The sequence below is a fragment of the Trichechus manatus genome, unplaced genomic scaffold, assembly GCF_000243295.1.
Source record: "Trichechus manatus latirostris isolate Lorelei unplaced genomic scaffold, TriManLat1.0 scaffold00051, whole genome shotgun sequence".
Classification (NCBI taxonomy): Eukaryota; Metazoa; Chordata; class Mammalia; order Sirenia; family Trichechidae; genus Trichechus; species Trichechus manatus.
Genome location: NW_004443987.1, coordinates 12,588,669 through 12,611,908, shown reverse-complemented (window position 1 = coordinate 12,611,908; position 23,240 = coordinate 12,588,669). Strand labels below are relative to the sequence as shown.

General features: G+C 32.5%; 1 protein-coding gene across 1 annotated transcript in view; it reads left to right on the top strand.

Annotated features, from left to right (window-relative positions):
• PCDH11X (protocadherin 11 X-linked) overlaps positions 1-23,240 on the top strand; it is a 944,132-nt gene that overhangs the window by 757,841 nt on the left and 163,051 nt on the right. Inside the window, exon 10 of the mRNA XM_004377548.3 lies at positions 16,685-16,708. Coding sequence (XP_004377605.2) covers positions 16,685-16,708 — 24 coding nt within the window. The remainder of the gene's footprint in view (positions 1-16,684; positions 16,709-23,240) is intronic.

The following is a 23,240-nucleotide window of genomic DNA, read 5'->3' as shown; positions in this document are numbered from 1 at the left end:
TTTAAGCACAAGATAAAGCAGGACAAGTAACGTGACTTTCTGATCCATGTAATATGTAATAAATCTAATTTGTATTTTATTCTGTGATGAAATGAACAATTTTACATAAAATGATTTAAATAACATCAAATTCCATAACAGATTTGAATGATGCCGAAATGAGATTTGGAGAAAGAAGTAGGATCATATACTTTGAGTCACGTTGTTGTTGTCGTTAGTTACTATGGAGTCGGGCTCCAATTCATGGTGACCTTATCTATAACAGAAGGCAAGATTGCCCAATCAAGTTGTTGTTGTTTTTAGGTGCTGTCCAGTTGGTTCCCACTCATACAGACCATATGTACAACAGAAGGAAACAGTGCCTGGTCCTGTGCCATCCTCACAATCATTGCTATGCTTGAGCCTATTGTTGCAGCCACTGTGTAAATTCATCCTGTTGAGAGTCTTCCTCTCCTTCACTGACCCTCTACTTTACCAAGCATGATGTCCTTCTCAAGGGACTGGTCCCTCCTGATAACATGTCCTAAGTACGTTAGACAAAATCTTGCTATCCTCGCTTCTAAGGAGTATTAAGGCTGTACTTCTTCCAAGACAGATCTGTTTGTTCTTTTGGCAGTCCATGGTATATTCTATATTGTTTGCTAACACTATAATTCAAATGCATCGATTCTTCTTTGGGGGTCTTCCTTATTCATTGTCCAGCTTTTGCATGCATATGAGGCGATTGAAAATACCATGGCTTGGGTCCAGCCCACCTTAGTCCTTGAAGTGACGTCTTTGCTTTTGAACACTATAAAGAGGTCTTTTGCAGCAGATTTGCTCAATGCAGTACATCTTTTGATTTCCTTCCATGGGCGTTGATTGTGGATCCAAGTAAAATGAAATCCTTGACAACTTTAATCTTTTCTCTGTTTATCATGACGTTGCTTATTGGTCCAGTTGTGAGGATTTTTGTTTTCTTTATGTTGAGATGCAATCTGTACTGAAGGCTCATGTAGTCTTTGATCTTCAGCAGTAAGTGCTTCAGATCCTCTCCGCTTTCAGCAAGGAAGGTTGTGTCATCTGTGTTTCTCAGGTTGTTAATGAGTCTTCCTCCAATCCTAATACTGCATTCTTCTTCACATAGTCCAGTTTCTCGGATTATTTGCTCAGCATACAGATTGAATAAGTATGGTGGAAGGATACAACCCTGACGAACACCTTTTCTGATTTTAAACCACGCAGTATCCCCTGTTCTGTTTGAAGGATTGCCTCTTGGTCTTTGTATGGGTTCCTCATGAGCACAATTAAGTATTCTGGAATTTCCATTCTTCACAATGTTATCCATAATTTGTCATGATCCACACAGTCGAATGCCTTTGCATAGTCAGTAAACACAGGTAAACATCTTTCTGGTATTCTCTGCTTTCATCCAATCAAGTTAGAGAGGTATAAATCTTGTAAATAAGCTAACAGCCTTCGGAAAGCCGAAGATCTTTGGTATTTATCCTTTATCACTAGGAGACTCTCCAGGTTTTGGGCATCATGAAAGACAAGGATTGTTTTTTTAAAAAAATCTAGTATCAGAGGAGAGCAAGAAAACAATAGACGGTGAGAAAAAAAAAAAACTCATGAAAAAAGTTTATAGTATTGGGAGAAGGAAAGGCTGGAAAGTGATTTTAAAACTGTTTTCAAGTATGTTAAGAATTTAGTGAAAATAGAGTATTTGAAGATAAAGTGTTTTTTATTTTCACTAAATACAGAAGAGGACATTGAATTAAGTTATAATTAGAGATTATGCTAGCTCTAAGAAATAGCTTCTTTATAGGAAGACCACTGGATAAAGTGTATCTGGGAAATTATGAAGTCATCTCTCTTAAATATAATTAATAGTAAGACTTGAAGCATTGTCACAAATGACTAACAGTTAAGTATTAAAATGAGGTAGCAGACTGGACTAGGAGAATTATATTTTTCACCCTACTCTGATTCCATAATAATCCTGAAAGAGTAAAACATGTGATCAAATGTCTTCAACTTCAATGAAATTCTAAGATTAAAATCTAAACGTTATTAGGTATTAATCGAGAATTTAAAATCTGGCCTCACTTTCGTGAAATATTGAGTCATGACAAAATATACATGTTACCTAACACCTCCCAGATTTTAATCTTAGAAAGTCATCTTCAAGGGATCACAAAACATAATTAACAAAAGACAGAGCAAGGAAAAATACATATTTCTTCCTGAATATCATCCAGTATTTGACTCTAGATCCATTGAAGCCTTTTCTCTTTCCTATGTAGTGTGGAAAACAATGTACTTATTTCCAGATTAACAGATCTAAGACTGAGCACATGCAATATAGAATATTATATAAAAATTGCCTTGAATTTATCATATACAATTCCCCTACCTTTTAAAATGAGAACTAAAGAGACTGAGCCTAGAGAAATTCGGTAAAGTTTCTGCGTGCTGCTGCTGTTAGGTGCCGTCCAGTCAGTTTCGACTCATAGCAACCGAATGAAACACTGCTGGTTCCTGTGCCATCCTCATGATCATGTTAGGCTTGAGCCCATTGTTGCAGCCACTGTGTCAATACATCTCTTTGAGGGTCTTCCTCTTTTTCGCTAACTCTCTACTTTACCAATCAAGATATCCTTCTCCAGGAACTAGTCCCTCCTGGTAACATGCCCAGTGTTTCTGCATAGTATATGTAATACTGACTTGGGTAATTTTAATAGTTTTAAGTAACTTCTTGTAGCCTGAATTGTGTTGTTCATTAGCTGTCAAAAGCATTACAACAGATTTTCACATCCTTTTAAAATGACATATATAAGGAAATCTGCTCATTTGCAGATGGTTTTTGCCTTTCCTCAAAATTGTATTTGTTAAGCTTTGCAAATAGAAGCACTAACTTATGTCTATTTGTAGGTATATTAGGTAGCTGATGAATGTCAAGAATATAGTCATCTAAAGGGAATTAGAGAAAAGTAGATAATACAGAAACTTTCTAATTAACTTCTAATATAGTAGTTTTGATCTTGTCCTCTACCACGAATTATATTAAAGCATTAAATTGAATATTTTTATTTGACTCCATACAGTTCTATGGTGGATATTCTCATGAGCAGTGCCTGAACATTTAGAACAATATTTACAGATACTCTATTTTACAGATATGAAAATTGAGGCTGAAAAAATATAGGTAACTTGCGCAAAGGTACACAACAATGTAACGAAAGAGTATGAATTAAAACCCAGAGTCTCACAATTTTATTTGAATCTTTCATGAGAATTCAGTTTGCCTAGTGCAATGCCCAGGGAACATGGTGGAAGGTCATTGTCATGCAATGGTTAAGCCCCCAAAGGACTCTGGAATCACGCTTCTTCTTTGGAATCCTAACTCTGTACTTAGCTTTCTATCTGAATCTCAGTTCCCTCGTTTATTAAATAGTACTTATCTAAGATAACTGTTAAATGTGTAAAATGCAAGCAAAAAAGCCTGGTAGAGTTTCCAGCACATAGTATGTGCATTGCAATTAGTTGGAATCAACTCCACGGCAATTAACAACACTATGTGGGTAATGAATATTAGTCTGTTGCAGTGTTTGTTTGTTTGTTTTTCTTTTTCACCTGGAAATGTACAATTTTGTAATTAAAAAATATATTATTTCATATCACATTGAATAAATAATATTATTTTTATAGAGTTTGTGTATAGGCAAAGATAAAACCTGCTAAATTGTGTCCATCTCATATAATTGGGTAAATTTTCTTTACGCAAACATACACTCATGCCCACACACCAAGAATGCAACCACAGAGACTAGAAACTTGAACTAACAAAACTTTGGTTAGAAGATTTTAGAAAGTCAGGATTTTATTTACGAGAACACAACCCCATTCAATTTCTTTTTTTCAGTGGTAATGAGTTTTATTTTTATTTTTTGGCTGGTGGCTCAGCTGGTCTGCAAGAGATACTGGAGTCGAAAGGGTGGAAGCCTCCCTAGTGGGCAGGTGGGGCACAATACGGAGGAGCCCAGGCTGCTCTCCCCTGGTGCTCTTTGCTCCACAAGTCCTGGCTGTGCCAGAGACGGGGCGTTGACAGGCTAGAAGGGACATCGTGTGCATGAAAGAGTTAGGTAGCTGGCCTGAGGAACAGGATGAGCGCTTGCAGTTTCATTGGTGATTCATGTTTTCCTGAAAAAATTTTTGGGACCTTCCTCCTTTACCCATTCAATTTCAACAGAAGCTTCTTTCCTGATGAAATCAGAATAAGTAGTAGGATGATTCTTCAAAGAAAATAGATGAAGACGTAAATCATTTTTTTAAAAATGCATATGTACCTTAAATGCATATGATGCATCAAACCAAAACCAAACCCCTTGCCATCAAGTCATTCCAACTCATAGCGGCCTTATAGGACAGAGTAGAACTGCCCCATAGAGTTTCCAAGGCTGTAAATCTTTAAGAAAGCAGACTGCCACATCTTTCTCCTGCGGAGTGGCCGGTGGGTTCAAACTGCTGACCTTTTGGTTAGCAGCCCAGCACTTTAACCGCTGTGCCACCAGGGCTCCTTGTATAATGCATAAATAATTGAAATATGAAACTGTGTATTTCTCTTCTCTTATTTGATGTAGGGCCTTTGAATGTGTGTTCACTGATTAGAGACATGCATCTTCTTTATTATACAAAGCATGCACATAATGCATAGTTTGTGATTTCCACTTTCATTTGCCATAAAATGGAGTGTGTATTTAAATACTTGTGAAAAACTTTCTGAATACAGAATTCTTCTAGATATTTATGATACTTTTCCTGAATCTTTTGCAGTTGTCTTGCTCAGGCCTAATTCTATGGCAAATCTTTTAAGCACCTTGCCATTTACAAATCTTTCTAAAAAGTTCAGTTTAATTTTCTTTGAAGCCATTATTTTTGTACTCATATTTCATTGGTTCACATAAGATTTAATTAAGCTAAATAACTGCAATAACAAGTGCAGCTGATAAAAAAACATGTCTATGAACACATATCTAACTTTTCATAAACATAAAACTCATTTGGACAGCAGAAGTGAGTGAACGTATTTTGTGAAGTAGCCTCCTAGCTGAGGGTGTTCAGCTTATTGAAATCATCAAACTGGTATATTTTATTCATTGCGAGAATAATGAGCTTTATTTAATCCCGTGAGTTGGTTAAGTAGATTTCAGTCAAAAAAGTTTTGACTTTATTAATATTTAAATATTTGCTGTATCAGAATAGGGCATCCTATCGAGGTACAATTCACTGCAATTAGCACTGTATTTACAAATCTTCAATTTTGATTAGCATTATATTACAAATCTGAAGTTTTTTATCAAAACACAAGGACAATAATTTTTATAATTCTAGTATCTCGAGTTTTTTTTTTTTTTTTTTTTTGCTATCTGCATGTATCCTTCAGTGATACCTGACTGCTACAAGACAACGGCACTGTCCTTTGATCAAGTATAAAAATTTTTGAATGAAGAAAGTATATATGCATGATTTTAAAAATGGTTAAAATCAGTGCATCTCAAACTTTGAAGTGCATTTGCATCACCTATGAGATCGTGTTAAAATGCAGATTCTGATTCTGTAGGTCAGTTGTGGGATCTAGTTTCTGCATTTCTAATATGATCCCAGATGATGTTGATGTAATGCTGATGGACCAGGGATCAAACTTTAAGCAGCAAGGATTCAAATCAGGGGTTCTCAAATTTGGCTGTATATTAAAACATATAGGAGACCTGGTGGTACAGTGGTTAAGAACTCAGCTACTAACCAAAAAGTCAGTAGTTCAAATCCACCAGCGGCTCCTCGGAAACCCTATGGGGCAGTTCTAATCTGTCCAATAGGGTCGCTATGAGTCAGAATTGACTCGACGGCAACGGGATGGTTTTTGTTGGTATTAGAATCATATAGAGCTTAAAATATATATATATATATATTGGTGCCAAGCCCCTTACCAGAGCAATTTGATCACTTACCCAGGGTGTGGGCCTGGAAATGAGGTTTTTTCTTTTTTTTTTTTAAGTTCAACAGGTGATTCTAATTTGTAGTAATTAAAGAACTACTGATTTACATGTCAAAACTTACAGTATCTTCCAGTCACTCACCACTTGAGTTCTGGCAAGAGTGAAAGTAAAGGCTTAACTTTGATTCCATCAATTCTTTTTGCCACGGGGAAAGAAAATGTGCTTGCTAAGTAGGCTCATACTGAAAACTCTGTTAGGCTGAATGTAACATAGAAAAAGCTTCATGATAAGAAAAGCAAAGAAACCTGCTTCATAGCGATTAATTTAATGCAGAGACACACATTTTTGACTTTCTAACTTGTTTATAGTTGATTATTTAACAGTATTTGTTTGAGGATTACAAAATAATTTAGTAGACAGATAGGAATAAACCTTTCTTTTTAATCATTTTTGTTTCTTCTTAGGCTAAATTCAAGGATTTTTAAATGGTCAAAATATAGGAAACAGGAAGGTGATCAGTAATTATTCAACTGGTATAAAAGTTTCATCTGCTAATTAAATCATAAAATATTTTATTAATCTGAGAGTTTCACAGAACTGGTAAAAAAAACCGAAGAACTGTTAAAAAGTGACATTTTAGTGCACATAAATGTGTGAATTCTGTTATATATTAATACACTCTGTGTATATATATATGTGCTTGTGTGTATATGTGTGCGTGTGTATATATGTATATACATATATCAAATATAAACCCTTCTAAGAATATTGATTTACTTATAAACTCATTTATCAAAACAGGAGAAGGAATTTAGTCATCAGAACCAGATACTCTAGTTAGAATCCTACTAGCTATGTGATGTTGAGCAAGTTTAACTGCTCAGATTCTAAATTCTCTAATCTCTAGAGTGAAAACTCCTTGTAGTAATGAGGAGAATTTCAAACTGTAAGAAGGAAGATGAAATCATCCTGATAGTGTGAGTATAGAAATTATATTTGAACACTATAGTACAAAGCTGAGATGATAAAAAATATATATATTATGTAATATATAATACAATACAGTCATATTTGGGATATTTATATGACTTCCTTCTTTTAGTTCAATATTCCTGTTTTTGTTATTATTTTCTGCCCCTCCTTTTAAGTTCTCTTACATATTTTTTAGTGCATTACCTCTATAGAATTATAATCATGTTACACTTTTATGCATATGTCAATATTTTTAATAGTGTTTGAGGCAGACAAGTTCCTCTCCTAAATCTAACTTATAAATGTGACCGGTAATTATAGATCTTATGCTGTATTAAATATTAATTTGGGAATGATACATTAATGATACAGACGAAGTGACTTCCTCAATTGCTAAGTAAAAGTGAATTAGTGAAGTGGCATATTTTGTTTCCTTGCTGCAAACATTTCATTTGTACCTTCCCTCCAATCCCACAGAACTGTAGTACAGAGAAATGATAGCAAATATTATAGTCATGAGTGCTCATTCTGAACTTAATCCTAATCAACATTATTTTATGAAAATATAAGAAGATGGATTCCTGCCCTAAATACTGGAAGTGTAAACATATATTGCCTTGAAAGTATAAAGAATCAGTAAAGGTTACTGACTAAGTAATCAGTGTAATAGTGGATACTTGAAAACTAATCAGCAGTCAAATTTAGACACTTGAAAATTGTTATCAAATGCAAAAGTCATATACATGGAATCCACGCCAACTATTTAGTCAACAGAATGATATTCTTTTTCTATTTTATGGCACTACATATTATGCCATCTTTTAGACTTTTCCCAATTTATTTCATAGATTATTTTTTGAATAATTGTTTCTGCTGAGACAGTTTATGATTTACACACATCCTTTGAAAGCCAAAGATGGTATTTCTTCCGTTTGAAATAGTGTTTAATATATTTGCATTCTTAAAGTTTGGACTTGTAAAATGATTGCAAGTACCTGCAGATCAGGTGAAATTTGTATGAACTTCAGCCCTTTGACCCTTGTTATATAAACATTGTTTGCAATGACAACCTTACCTACTCGCTATATAGGGATTAGGGGAACTATTTGTTGAAAGCCTAGAACATTATGATGCCCCCTTCTTACACCACCAGTGCCATAATGTTTCATCTGAGTGTAATGAGCATTAGAGGACTGGGTAGGCCTGGTGTACATTTTGAATAACCATCTTGCTTGGTCATGGCTTAGATTCTCATGGGCCATATTTCAGTCAGATTCTTGGCAACATAAATCTGCATGTTTGTGTTACTTTTTGAATCGATTCCCCAACCTGGCTAGCAGAAATGTTACCATTTTATGTTTGAAGGAACTAAGGTAAATAGAGAGATTAATCCATTTGAACTCAAGTCATGCAGAGTCAAATTTATACTGTATGAAAGATTTATAGTTCCCTCCTTGTTATGTGAAAAGTAGATCTCAAGCAAAGTTTTCTCTCTTAGTGGTATGCATACCAAAAATATAATATTTATATTTTGAGTATCGAAAGAGCCATTACCTTGAATCTTTGTGTCTTTAACAAAGTACAGATGATTTCTAAGGCAGGCAGCATTTGGTTTATTGAGAAAACCTTTTAACATGTCTTGTGCAGTCAGTTAATCTGTCAGACTGATAAAATTAGTTATTCATACTCCTCCTCCTCTTCCTGTGCATATAAGCTTTTATTTAATTCAGTTTGAAATAGATTGCTTCTACTTTTCATTTCCTCTTCATATTTGTGGCACTGTCTTTTATGCTTTGTTCTTTGCTGACATAAAATATTAATCTACATATCATCTATGAAGATTGCTTTCTCCACAGTAGATGCCCAATATGTTTCACCACATAGAAATTGTCTCTTCTTGTTTATTCTTAAAATCTATACCCAAATTTCCATATGTCAGTTTTATCCACAAATATTTAAATTCAAAACTAAATAATTCTGTTGGTAGAATTATGCATGAGCATTACCATTAAAGACTAAATTAAGATAATTTAGACCTAAGCTAAATAATAATAACAACTACACTCCTTAGGCTATCAAGCAAACAAGGATTTGGATTTTATTCCATTCTATTAATTGTCCTAATGGGAAAATAGGTATTTCAAATGTTTATTTTCACTTTTTCTTCAATATAATGTCCCAAATACGTAAAACAATAAATCTAGCCTGAAACAATGTTTTTAGAATTGACCTATCATATCAAATTTGACGCCTTTCTCCAAATGTTAAAATACAACACATAAACAACCAAGAATGAAAACTTCTGCCAAACTTGGATTAGTCCTCTCTCACAAAAGTCCCAGTAAAATACATATCAGAGAGAGAGAGAATGTAAAATATAGAAAATTAATGAAAAGTCTCCAATTCTTGAAAATTACCAGCTTGGTGCTACCATTAAACTGGTATTAATTCATTGTGATTACAAGTAATCACAACTTCAGTAGGCGATAACATAGCATATGAGAATATGAAAACATATTTATAAAGAGAATCATCAAGTCAGATTGCACTTCCCACACCACAGCTTCTTTCAATCTTTTTATCTGCTTAAATATGTGATGTGTAAATATTGAGAGGTACATTGTAAAATAATCAAGTTATTTAGAATTTTCTATAATTTTCCAAATTGATGCATTAGCAGAAAAAATCCAGTCACTAAATAAACTTAAACATAACTCTCATTTTGTAAAAAAGTTTCAAGTGAAATTAGTAGAACATTGGCTTTGGGGAACTTATATTTACAATAAAGATAGAATATTATTGAAATTAGTTCATATTTCTTATGGAATATTTTAAATCATGCTTTCATATATAAAAACGAATTAAACTTTGCCCAAAATAAACTTGACTCGTGTTTTGAAATTGTAATTATATGGTATATACGCACACAATTATGTGTGCCGAGTCTAATATTTTTAGCAAGTTATATATTCATATGCAAGGACAAAATATCCTACAGAACTCACAAAATTGATTTCCAATAATGAAATAATAACTTCAAGTGTATTAGTCAAAAATGTGTCCTGATACCATGTTTATTTATACTATACAAATATTTTAATAAACTACTATTGTCTTTTATGCTGTGCTAAATTTTTAAATTTGTTTGTAATAGAGCAAAGAGTTTGCTGAAAATGTGAGGGAAAGGTTCCAAAGTTCTTTAATCTAAAATGTAGCTTTTTTTTAAAAGAAAATTTTACTGTAATATAGTACATGCATCTAGATAAATTGAGATTGATTCCTGTTATTTTTCTACATGCACAACTCAAAAAGGTTGGTTGACAAGCCATCCAAAACTTCTAAAATTGGATAAACTGATTAAAATATAATCATATTCACTTTCAAAAAGAAGAGATTAAAAACTTAAATCCTTTAGTACTGTACGGACTGGACACTATTACTTGAAGGTATGTATTTTACGTGGTCTGCATTAAATCAGGCAAAGGAACAAGCTTTAAAAATCAATTTCTTTATGGACCCAAACACCACATACACCCTTAAGTCCTATTTTTAAACTGTCTTTATATAGGGTTTCTTTTTTATCTGTTTTGTCACTTCAAATAATTCATTCACTCAAGAACAGATTGAATATCGAAAGGTGTAAAATGTTTGAGAACTGCAATTGTTTCAAACATTTTGTATAGCTTAGAAACAGATTTCAGAAATATTTTATTTCTTAGTCTTTTCTTCAACAAACTGAAAAAAAAAATAATGGCTCCAACCCTCAAACTTTTGCTTTTGGAATTTCTCAAGATCATTAAAATTTGTATTTTATCATAACTGTTCCATGTAACTCTCAAAGCAGTGCAACCACGGGCTTGGTAGGCACTTTAAATGGATTCTAAAACCATTTATATTCCCACTCTTACTTTCATAAAAAGTTCAGAGTTTTTCATGATTCACATTCTTGAATTCCTCCTTAGGATTCAGCACAATTCTTATAAAAAGAATCCTCTCCCTTCAATACCCATACTAACTCAAGAGGATGTGAAATGAACTTTTCTGCTGTTAGAACAGTTTTACAATGTGATTTGTTGTTGTTAGTTGTCTTTGAGTCAATTCCGACTCATGGCGACCCCATGTTTGCAGAGTATAACTTTTCCACAGGGTTTTCAAGGCCGTGACCTTTTGGAAGCAGGTCTTTCTTCGGAGACGTCTCTCGGCTGGTTTGAACCAGTGGCGTCACTAGGGTTGGTGTCACCCAGTGTGGTAACTCATGGTGTCACGCCCCCATGCTAATTACCACAATATTGTAGCTGAAACACAGAAAATTTGACAAAATCAGAGACTGTAAAAACACCAGAGGCAATGAAAACAACAGTGTGTACTTGTAGTGTGTGCAGCTGAAAACACGTGATTTGAGGCGTCATTGTAATTGGGTAACAATGGCAGCTCTGACAGGAGACATTAGAAGGCTCACAAAGTAAATTAGCATAGAGTTTTAGCTTTGTAGGTATATTGATACATATAAGCTGGGCTTATGAAAAAAATTTTGTTTTAACTACAGGGATATTTTTTAAAAAAATAATAAATTTCTACTGAAACACTGCGCAAAAATTTTATAGACAGTCATTTTGGTGTCACCCCCCTCTGACAGCGTCAGCCGGTGCAGTCCACAGCCCCCTCACTCTCCCAGTGATGCCACTAGTTCTAACCGCTAACCTTTCAGCTAGCAGTCTAGCATTTAACAATTTGTGCCACCCAGGGACTCCTGCCATGTGGTTAGTGAAGTCAAATTATCAGAAGAACAATAGAGGACAAAACGATGTGATCATGACAGTCTTTTTCTCTAAAGTATCTAACCCTCACATCTCAGAATTTTTCTTCTCTTAATTCTAACTGCCAAAAGGAATTCTTATGATTGGCTAGATTCATTCCACGTGGTTTTGAACCATTGAAAACGTTAAGGCTAGATTTTGAGACAGATTTTTTTTTTGCCTTAAATCTTTAGGGAAAAGGAGGAGTTACATTCCATTTCTCATTAGGAAAAGCTAAATTACAACTTAATTTTTTTTTCAATAGGAGTGAGCACGTTTTGTGGATTTGCCACAGCAAAGTTTTAAATCTCAAAATGTGCTCTGCCCTTGTGAGTTGTTGTGTACACATAAAGGTAAATTACATTTAATATTTGACTAAATTGGAATTTCCAAAACACTATATTCTAACAAGAATTAATCATTTGATATTCCCTGCAATACAACTTTGCCTTGGGCATATAGGTTTGGATACACATATTGTTTCCATCTCTAGGAAATGGTCAATAATCAGAACATTTCAGAGCATTTGAGGAGTTCTTTGGTGGAGAAAAAGTGAATTTTAATTCTAATTCTTCCTCAAGCTATTTGTATGGGTCGTAGGCAAGTCACTTCATTTTTCTTGACCTCCTTTCCTCATGTGTAGACTGAGGATGTTGAATCAGAGGATGTTCTAAGGGCTCTGATCCTTGGTCTTTGAACTTATTTTATGTTAGATAAAATCTAAGTTGTAGCTCTTTGCTTTGAGGTGTTTGAACACTGGCAACATGAAAAGAAAAAAAAAATTTAAAACATTATTCGTTATACTGATACTAAAGATTTTCCCAAATAAAAGGACAGAAAATACAGTCAATATCTTGTTGACTAGAAATATTTTGTGATGAATAGGAAAAATTAGTTAATTTCAGAAATTTTAATAAACGTGCAACCCTAGACTATGAAAGTAAAGGAGCTATTTGGTATTATGACACAACATAAGTTTGGTCAAACAAAATTCGATTAATGTAGAAAACGATAACTGCATATACAGTTAAAGTGTTTTCCTTTAATTTCTAAGGTGTTATTAATTCCTAAAAAAGTCAACACTATGACTTTAGTTGTTGTTAATTTTGAAATGTATATTTCTTTGATCCATCAGTAGCCTAACTTCTGTAGAAACTTAAGACCCAGAGGGATATGAAAGGAAAATTTAATATACTAGGATGAAGAATTTATTTTAGATTTGCAACATTGCTTTCACTGTAAATAAGATGCTCATTATATTAATCACCTTGCAGCTTTTGAGTCTGTAGCTTAACCTTTCACACAATTTGAACAGAAAATTTGATTTGGGTTTCACTATTCTTGTGGATCAGATTCCATGCAATCTACATAAGTACAATAACGCTACAGCTTACTAGTTTTGCAATCAACAGAAGAGGGACTGGGGTGATTTGAATTATACATCAAGAAGAATTTAATCTTTTTGGCACAGAGTGTAGAATGTTTTAAAATTAGCATTATTCAAAGAAAACTATGTATTGGCCTATTAACTTGGCATTACAATTCTCAAGTACACTGTTTGTTTTTTCCATACTAATTCTGCTATATTCTGTGACCTTCAGTACACACTGTTGTGACTCTGCATAGGAAAATAAAGAGGAAGTTGTTTTCAAAAGTTAGCTGATAATAACTTAGAAAATGTGTTAGGTTTTAGGTGAATTGAATCTTGATTTATCATATTTTTCTCTGTATTAGGAAGTATAATAAGCATTGCAATTTACTGAGTTAAGGAGATATAGATAGAAGATGAATAACCATAAATACTTATATAAATCATTATCCTTCAGTTTAACTCTAGTGGCAAAGATATCTGATTAGTCCCAAACAAATTCCTTTAAAGATGTTTTCTATTCTTATTTACCCTAAGGAACAATGACCTTTATTTCAAAAATGGCTTTACTAAAAGTAGTTTTATTACATGACTTTGAAAATTATGCAAGCTAAAACGACTGCAGCTGTTACTACTCTGTTGAAATAAATGGCAATTATACATTGATGCATGATGCTTGATCGACAAGCATTATGCCAACAGTACCAGTTTTGTGGTGAGCTCTGTTGACCTTTAAGCTATTCAAGCATTATCTGTCTAACGGTAATTCTCTTTAACAACTAACCAGATGTTTCTAGTGCATATAGAGTACTTAAATATTTATGTAGAGATTATAAAAAGATATTAAAATATATGTTTATAGGAGAATATAACATGTTTTAGCTTTATCCCCATGGTAAATTTTAGTAATACTAATGTGACTTAAAATGGAGCTGCTTTTTTAACCTTTAAAAATTTTGTTTGCTTTAAGTTAAACTTTACAGTACAGAAAATGCAGTGACTTCTATTGTTTTAGTTTATTAATTCAGATATTTGTGGGTTGTTGATTTATAAAATGATACAAAACCTCAATTATACTTCAAAATAACCATTCATGCACACATACATTTTTATATTATTGCATTTGTATAAGTAAAAATAATGATACCTGAACTATTAATTGTCTTTTGCTATAATCAGTTTAGTGGCACAATATTTAATAACCTGAAAACATTTTCTTCATTGAAAACATATTTTAACTTGCTAGTTATATTCATTTTGTATATTAGTAAAATTACATATTATATTACTCATAAATATATTATGTACATAGTAATTCATAATATAACATTTGTTTGAATTCATAAAAACATTACTTTCAGTTATAATAATTCCACATAGACTGTAGTATCTCAAAGGACAAGTCCTGTGGTGGCTCTGCCAAAAAAAATCTTGAGCAATGTGGATGCTTCAAAAATACCAGTGATAAAAATTTAAGCTTTAATTAAGAAGTAGCCTTAACTTTATGGATACATTTGGAGATGGGTTTTATTTTATGAAAAAAAAATCCTCAAAATTATATTGAATATATCTATTAATTTTATTATCATATAAACATAAATATTCAGGATTAGGGAGAGAAAGTGGTTTCCTTTTTTTGACCTTGTCTTATGTGATGAATTCAGGTATTTCTTCAGAGTCACCCTTGAAAATTTTATGCAGAACCTGCTTATTGTTCTGAATTTTAAGAAAAATTGACCAATATTCATCCTGGTGGTTTATAAACTAGTTTTCACTTTTCAGGTTTGGAGCTAGAATATCCTGGAATAGTTTTTAAAATGTGTTTGTTTTTCTTTTTCACTGTTGTCATTTCACTTGGTTTGCTCCTTTTATTTGTACTTCCATACCCTTAGAAAGAAGTCTAGACTCATCACATTCATTTTTTTTCTGACCTTTTTAGTTACCATATTAGAAAGGATTTTGATCATTAAGGTCTAGACCACACTGATATTGCAGTCTTAAAAATGAAAAGCAAGCACTTTATCACTTATTTGCCTAAAGCAGCCTTTCTCTTTTCACTCCAGTATATTTGAAAACTCTACATGTAATACTATGAGTTGATGCATTAATTCAAATAATAAACTAGAAGAGAGTGTGTGTGTCTGTGTATGCCTGTGTGTGATTCTTATCATTGACGTAGAGAACATTTCTGGGAGAGGAGTTGTGAAATTCTATATAGAAGATCAATCTTATCGAAACTGTCAAGGAAAAGCCCTGGGTTTTTATTCCATTTTATACTTCAGATAGTATTAAAATTAAACTATATTGTTTATAAATGAACAACTTCTAATGAAAAATAAATGTGTTGGGAATATGTCAATGATGCCCCAAAAGGGTTGTGCAAGCCACTCTCATTAATCCTTACGATTGTATAGAAAATCTTTTACCTCCATTTTTGTGTCTATCTCTGACCTACTCCTTCTCTCTAAGAATTTCATATCTTTAGTTTCATTATGGAGCCCTAGTAGCACAGTGGTTACTAGGTCGGCTGCTAACCAAAAGGTTGGCAGTTTGAATCCACCAGCTGGTCCTTGGAAACCCTACGGAGCAGTTCTGTTCTGTCTTATAGGGTCGCTATGACTTGTAATCGACTGGACGGCAACGGGTTTGGTTTTTTTGGTTTAGTTTCATTATATTCTAATTTTATTCTTAATATATTTTTAAACAAGCTCAAAATATTTATCATTTAAGCTTTTATTGAGATATGAATATTATGTAAAATATCTTAAAATGCAAGAATGATTAGGAAATAATTTTTACCCTTAGACCTTAAAAGTTTTACAAAGACTAAAGCTGAATGTCGTCTGTCCAGATCAACACATACCTGAGTTTTTATAAGCATGCAATTATTTCATATAAAAATAGTCTTCACAGATCAAGCACAATCTCATACTGTTTTAAAGAGGGTCACTTAATAATGCAATGCCTGAATTTATTTATCTAGAAAGTAATGATAATCTCTAATATCCTATATTCTAATTGTGAGAAATAATATGGAAGTCTAGTTTTGAAAACAGCTGTATTATAGGAAAGGTATCTTAAACTATGCCCAGAACAGTACTATTAGGCCATTCTGATGCTAATGCCTATTAATTTTTGGTCTTTTCCCATTACTATTTTCTATACCAGAATTTGGGGTCAGAACAACCTGTTAAGTCAAAAACAATGGCATTTCAATAGGGAACTGTACTGTGCCATCACAGGCAATGAAGCAAGAGAGATCTCCCGAGTTCTAGCAAAGTGTTGAATTCAAGAACCCATTGCCTTTAGGAACAAACAAATCATTACTTCCAAAGATGCCAGCAAATATCATTGCTTGAGTCTGAGTTTAGAGAAACATATTACAGAAGACATTTCATGGTCTATCAGTCCCTTACCTTATCGATCTCAATCATCATAGACTCTGTAAAATGAAGTTGAAAATATACTGCAATATATTACAATTTACATTTATTTTGTTATATTAATAGAATGTATTAGCAATAAGAGAAAATATTTATTGTGTTTAACTTTATTAAAATCTCTTCTAGCTTTCATTCCTGGACTAAAGAAAGGTACAGTAGAAATTAAATTAATTAACACAAATCATAACCATGATTGATGCATGTTTCATTATAAAATCAGTTGCTTATTTGTGTTTGTTTTAAGAACCTTTGACCTTTTCACTTTCTCATGAAACATTGCAATTTCAACTGTTTGCTTTAAACACATTTTTAGTATGTTTAAAATAAGCTGATGGCTACAAAGGGTATTCAGTCAACTGGATATCTTTTATACCCAAAAGTTTTTTCCAAAATATTTGTCATCAATCTTTAAATATCAAATTTAACATGACCCTATAGTTATTATTTGACTTACAGTAGCTGCTTTCAAATTACCTACAAATTTAATACTCATTTTTTTCCTCTGACAATGTAAGTTTTTCTTAGCATTTTATCTGAGGAGGCATTGAAAGTGTAGTTCTAGTTTTCTGTATTACTTACTCCAATTTAATCTTTAAATTGTATGTAAGTGTGCATACCTAACAAAACAATCCAAATTTACATTCTTTGAGAACCTGTAAATAATATGTAGGATATATTTTCTTACCAAATTATAATATAAAGCATACATGTGAATCTACAGTAAATTAGAGAAGAAAGATAACAAGTTTCTTTAAATCTGGAGGTTAAGCAATCAGTTAAAATGTATATAATTTTATAGTGCTGATAAAATTTTAAAATGTGATATGATATTTTGAATGTTGCAAATATATTTGCATCTACTGTATACATTCACCCATTTCTTTGTTATCCACTTCCTATTTGGAAATGGATATATCATATTGTTCCATTGCTATTTAAAACAACAATTTATTTCACCTTCATATGTTTTTATTTTAAATGACAATTTATAACTTCTTGATTTTGTGACCAAATTGAAATAGTACTTAAAGAATAAATCTTCTTGAAATCAGTCATACATCTAAATTGTTATGTAAAGAAGAACTTCAACTTTAATATTTAATTGTGATATATTACCAATACTAACAGCATGCTTAATTAGCATTTGATATTTTACAAATGTTTTAAAATTTCTATTTGGTCTTTTTATATCATGTTGGAGTAGTCCTCTTGTGAACTTACATAATCAGTTCCTATGTTCATGATAATTTTAGGCTGTCATCTAAATAGTAGAATCTCAAGCAGAATATTTTATTCCTCTTGAAAGCCTTGTGTATTCAATGTTTCCATGATTTATTTATTTCAGGTTAAAGTGAATGTAATGTATTTGCCTTGCATTTTGTCTCTCCCCTTCTTGTTAGTTTTTAGTTGTCCCTGACAGATACTTTTCAGGAACAACAGATATCTAATATCCATACTGACTTGTTTGTGGTTATGATAAAAAGTTTAGGTGTTTTGATCATAAATTTTCAGAGATATAGTGGAAAGAGCATTTGAATGTTTGTCAGAACACCTTCAGTTCTAGGGCCAGCTCTGCACGGAACTAGATGTGTGCGCTTGGCCAAGTCATCTAAACTTAGAGTCTCAGCTTTCTTTTTTTTTTTTTTCATTTTAAAATTCACAGTAATCATATTTATACCTAAGCCTCAGAGAAGTTGTGGTGATGAAGTATAATAATAATTATATTAAAATGCACAATAGCTAATATTTGAATGCATACTATATTCCAGGGATAGTTCCAATTAATATTATTTTAATACTTGCAAAAACTTATGTGGCAGGATCTACTCATCTCCATTTTTCAGCGTGAGAAACAGGCAAGTGAGGTTAAATAATATAGGAATGCATTTGATAATCTCTAAAGCACTATACCTTTGTAATGTGTTACTATTACATAGATACTTTGAACCTTCATCAGTAAATCAATGAATAATGACAATTTCAATCAAACTCATACTTCAACTTTTCCTTTAATTCAACCATATTTATATAGCATATTCATAGTGCAGCTAGGCTCTGACTCCAAGCTGTACTGAAATTCCATAGTTATTTATGATCATTTCCACACCATGTCTTGTACAACCACTTTCCAGTGTCAGCCCATTTGAGTAGACTTGCTATTATTTATCTCACATAGTACAATTCCTTAGTCATATTTTATATTTAAATGTTAGTACATAACAGGGAAAAAATTCTGTGACCTTAACTCATTAATATATGGATCTCAGATAATTTCATTCTTTAAACTTTTCTATTCAGGGATGACTGATTAACAGGAATTACACTGATGTATTTTCCAAAATATGTAGGCTCTTTCCCTCATAGTAAATTAGGTGTATGCAGGCAAGGCCCTCGTAGTAAGATAATTACTTCTACTTCTGGAGGTGCTTTACTTGTCTCCAAAGAAGAGATTGCAATATATACTTGTCAATTCATCCAAGGCAAATTATTTTATACCTTTGAGGAAAATATTAATTAATAAGCATTCATAAACTAATATCTTTCATTTATTTGTTTTCAAGTGTACTTTCATTTTTTGCATGTTTTAATATAATGGCAAGAGTTTCAGCACTAAGATATTAATTGCATTTTCTTCTGTCAATGAAGTCTAGGGTTATAAAACAGTGGAAAGTCAACTGATTGGCTACCTGCAGTCATTTACCTGTTGTTCATAGTAATGCTTCAGTTATCCAAGCTGATTTTTGACGTTATCCAAGCTGATTTTTGACATATTCTTCCACTGTTTCATTAGATAACCCTTACCCTCTTGGCTCTCAGATAACTCTTGTCTGTTCTTGAGTTCTTTTTCATAATTATTGTTAGTACTCAAGGATCAGCTGTAATTTACTGTAGCCTTGAAATGTTGACTTTGAATCAGAGATAACTGCTTAGGGATGGAAGTGTGGGGGAAAAGCCGACTGAGGTGGAGGAGTCTAAGACAGACTATGGGAAAATAGATTGTCTGTCAGCCAGATGAATCACCATCTTCATCTGACTACATAGTTAAAGAGAGTTTGTGAACATAAAGCATAATTCATCCCTATGCATGATAGATATGGAGTTTTTCATATGTCAATTAGTGAGAAAAATAATGTCTTTTCACAGGGTATCTTTCCTCATGTCCAGGAGTTAATGAAGATTCATAGGACAGGCTATAATATTAATTAATATTAATTAATTAATATTAATTCATTCATGCTAATTTAGTATCTTGCTTAATTCTCCAACCAAAGAACTAAATCAACATGAAGCTTTGTTAGTTTTGTTTTAGATTACTAATAATAGACTCTAGAATGTCATTGAAAAATATTTGTGGGCAGAATTAAGTCTTATGAAGTGTTACCATTTGAATATTTTGGCATCTAAAATTGCCTTCCTCAAATAATATATAACAATTTAATTCTTCCATATTCATTATATATTGTACATTGACAGATGGAGCTAGAAAATTATGCCTTATGATAAAATTATATTATTTTAATGCTTTTTTCCATAATGAAGGAAAAAGAAGCAAATTTGACATTGTTTATCATAAAAATTGACTACTGGAGAAATAATATCTTTTTGAGGCTACACTATCATTCTGCTAAAAACCTTTGGCATAGCTTTCAAGCATAGTCTGTGCAAAGAAAATGTAGTCTTTAAACTTCATGTTCTGGGTTTATACTGTATGTCTGTTTTTTGAGCCCTGGTGGTGCAGTGGTTAAAGCACTGGGCTGCTAACCCAAATGTCCACTGTTCGAACCCACCAGCTGCTCCGCGAGAGAAAGACGTGGCAGTCTGCTTCCCTAAAGATTACAGCCTTGGAAACCCTGTCATGTAGTTCTACTCTGTCCTATAGGGTCTCTATGAGTCAGAATTGACTCGAGGACAGTGGGTTTGGTTTTTTTAACTTTTTTGGTTTGGTCTTTTTTTTTTAAACATCCAGTAAGTGAAATAAATGTCATTGCTAAGTGGCATGTTAGTCAGCTGCTTGTTAGCAAAACATGGCTCAAAAGTTTAAATGAGTCATAAACATTGTGATAGTTCTAACTTCATATTTCTGCTTTAGCTAATTAGAACAGTAATTCTCATTTTATAGAGAATGATTTTAATATACATCACTCTTCTCTTACATTGTTTTGAAATTGACTCTATTTTACTGACTCAGAAAAAAGATAAAATACTATGTTTCTTTACTTATACTTGTGGCTATCACATCAAAAGCTGCCCCTCACCCCCTTATGAATATAAAGAACAACTGTGTAGCATATCTCAGTATATCACCTATGTGAGAAAAATATATTAAACTATCCATTTTAAATATTAGTAGCCTGTTCACACAAAGAGGACTACTGATATAATGTATTATAAGATACATATCCTTCCATAAAATTTGTTAAAACTATTGATATAGTATTTTTACATAAATATATCAAAATCCATGTTAATAATTTGAGCATTTACATAAAGTTAATGAAAAATCTGCCTAATTATTTAAATCTAGAAATTCAAGTGTCCAGTACTCTCAATATGACAAAATCAAATAAAAACAAAACCAAACCATTGCCATCGAGTGGATTCCAACTCGTGGAGACCCCTGTACTCCACAGGGTCTTTTTTGGCTGTAATCTTACAGAAGCAGATAACCAGGCCTTTCTTCTCTAGGGCCTGTGGGTGGATTCAAACTGCCAACTTTACAGTTAGTAGCTGAGCGCAAACTGTTTGCACGGTCCAGGGACCATACAAAATCAAAGCAGATAATAAACAAAACCAGCCTATCTGCTGACCCATGGAGAGTCAAAGCAGGTTTTTTACTACAAGAAGTTATCTGTGCTAATGAGTACACCTCCCCATGTTTTGACATTTTGTTTTTCCTATCCTCATTGAAATCTTACACAGCTTTCATGGACTAATCTAGGAAAGCTTTCATGATTACCCAGCTGAAGTGTGGGTATCTTCAGCTGGGTAATCTTGTGTTATCTTTCTCTAAATGTCAATTGTACGTACTCATATTTCCAACTCACTTGGTATATTTCATAAAAGATTTCATGTTATTTCTATGTGTACACTCAAGATGAAAAGCTTGAGAGTGGGAATCATTTCTTATATTTATTTGTATCCCTAAGTACTCAACAAATACTTACTGAGTGAACAAATGTGAGCAGAATGATTAACTAGTCAAGTCCACAAAAGAAGGCCCACTACTATGGAGATACAGCCACACACGCACACACATACACAGAGTCACAAACAGTGGACTGATTAGTTGATGCACACTTGGCTTATCATTTTTGTCTATCTCTGCTTTGCAACTGAAATTAGTTTATTATATAACCTCAAACAAAAAAGTATAAATACTAAATTCTTGCAAATACTTTGAGAAGATCCAAAAAAGCTGGTTCATATACTATATTTTTTAGTGTTTCAAACATTTTCAATTTTGTTTACATATAATTCAAGACCATTAAAAACATTATGGAAAAACCATTCTCAAATCTTATCATTTTCTCTGTACATATACAATTGACAGAGTACATTTTAAAATATACCCTCCTTCGAATTATTAAAATGCACCATTAACAATTTTGGGGAACAGAACACTTAATGAGAAATATTTAACTAAACTAACTGAATATTGAGATTTGTGTATACTTGCTTTTTTGTTCACTCTTTAAAAAAGTTTTTCTATGCATGACTTTAGGGAATTATTATCAAATTTTACTTATTCATGGTATATATCCTTCTACAAATTAAACATTAATGCAAAATAGAGTCACAAACAGCAGTAAAAAAAATGGTGGATAAGAAGAGATCAGTCATAGGTTTTTGGCCATATCTATAAAAGTAGCAAGTTAAAATGCATGACACCACCATCACCACCAAGAACAACAAACAACCAGTATGAGATTTTCTAAAGACTTAATAGGGTTGCATTCATTCATGATGAAGTTATGCAGAAATTGCTTTGTTCAAGAATATTTCAAGTTTATTCTAATAAGAAAATGACTGATTGCGTGCATACCTATTGATACAGCTCTAATCTTCCTTCTTTATTTTAAACCTTAGCTGTGGTTACTATTGTTTCTCTTGCTTTATGAAATGGTCCCCAAATGATGATTCAGCATTCCAGAAATGTATTTCTTTCTTTTTTTTTTTTTGACTGACAAAAATCATAAAGTTAATCATTTTTAACTTCTTATCTGGGTCTACTTTGAGGCAGAAGTTTTTGGTTGAAACATAATTTACAAATACATATTTTTTCTAGGATACACACAAAAATTGATTACTGAAAAGGCAGCTGTCTAATTAGATAAACTGTTGATATCAGATTGTAGCCCAGGAGTCTTGAATTTCAAGTAATTTGTTATCATTGATTTTGATCATCACTGTTAAATGGAAAAGTATTGGGAACCACATATTTAATTTCAGATTGTTTATTGGCCGTATTTAAGGAAGTAAAAAGAAACAGATGAAATTAATTTTAAAATGTATTTTATTTAACCTAATATATAAAAGTATTATCATTCCAACCTTTAATCAATATAAAATTATTTTTGTTTTATTTTTATATTGATGTGCTTTAAGTGAAAGTTTAAAATTCAAGTTAGTCTCTCATACAAAAATTTATACATACATTGTTATGTGACCCAAGTTGCTTTCC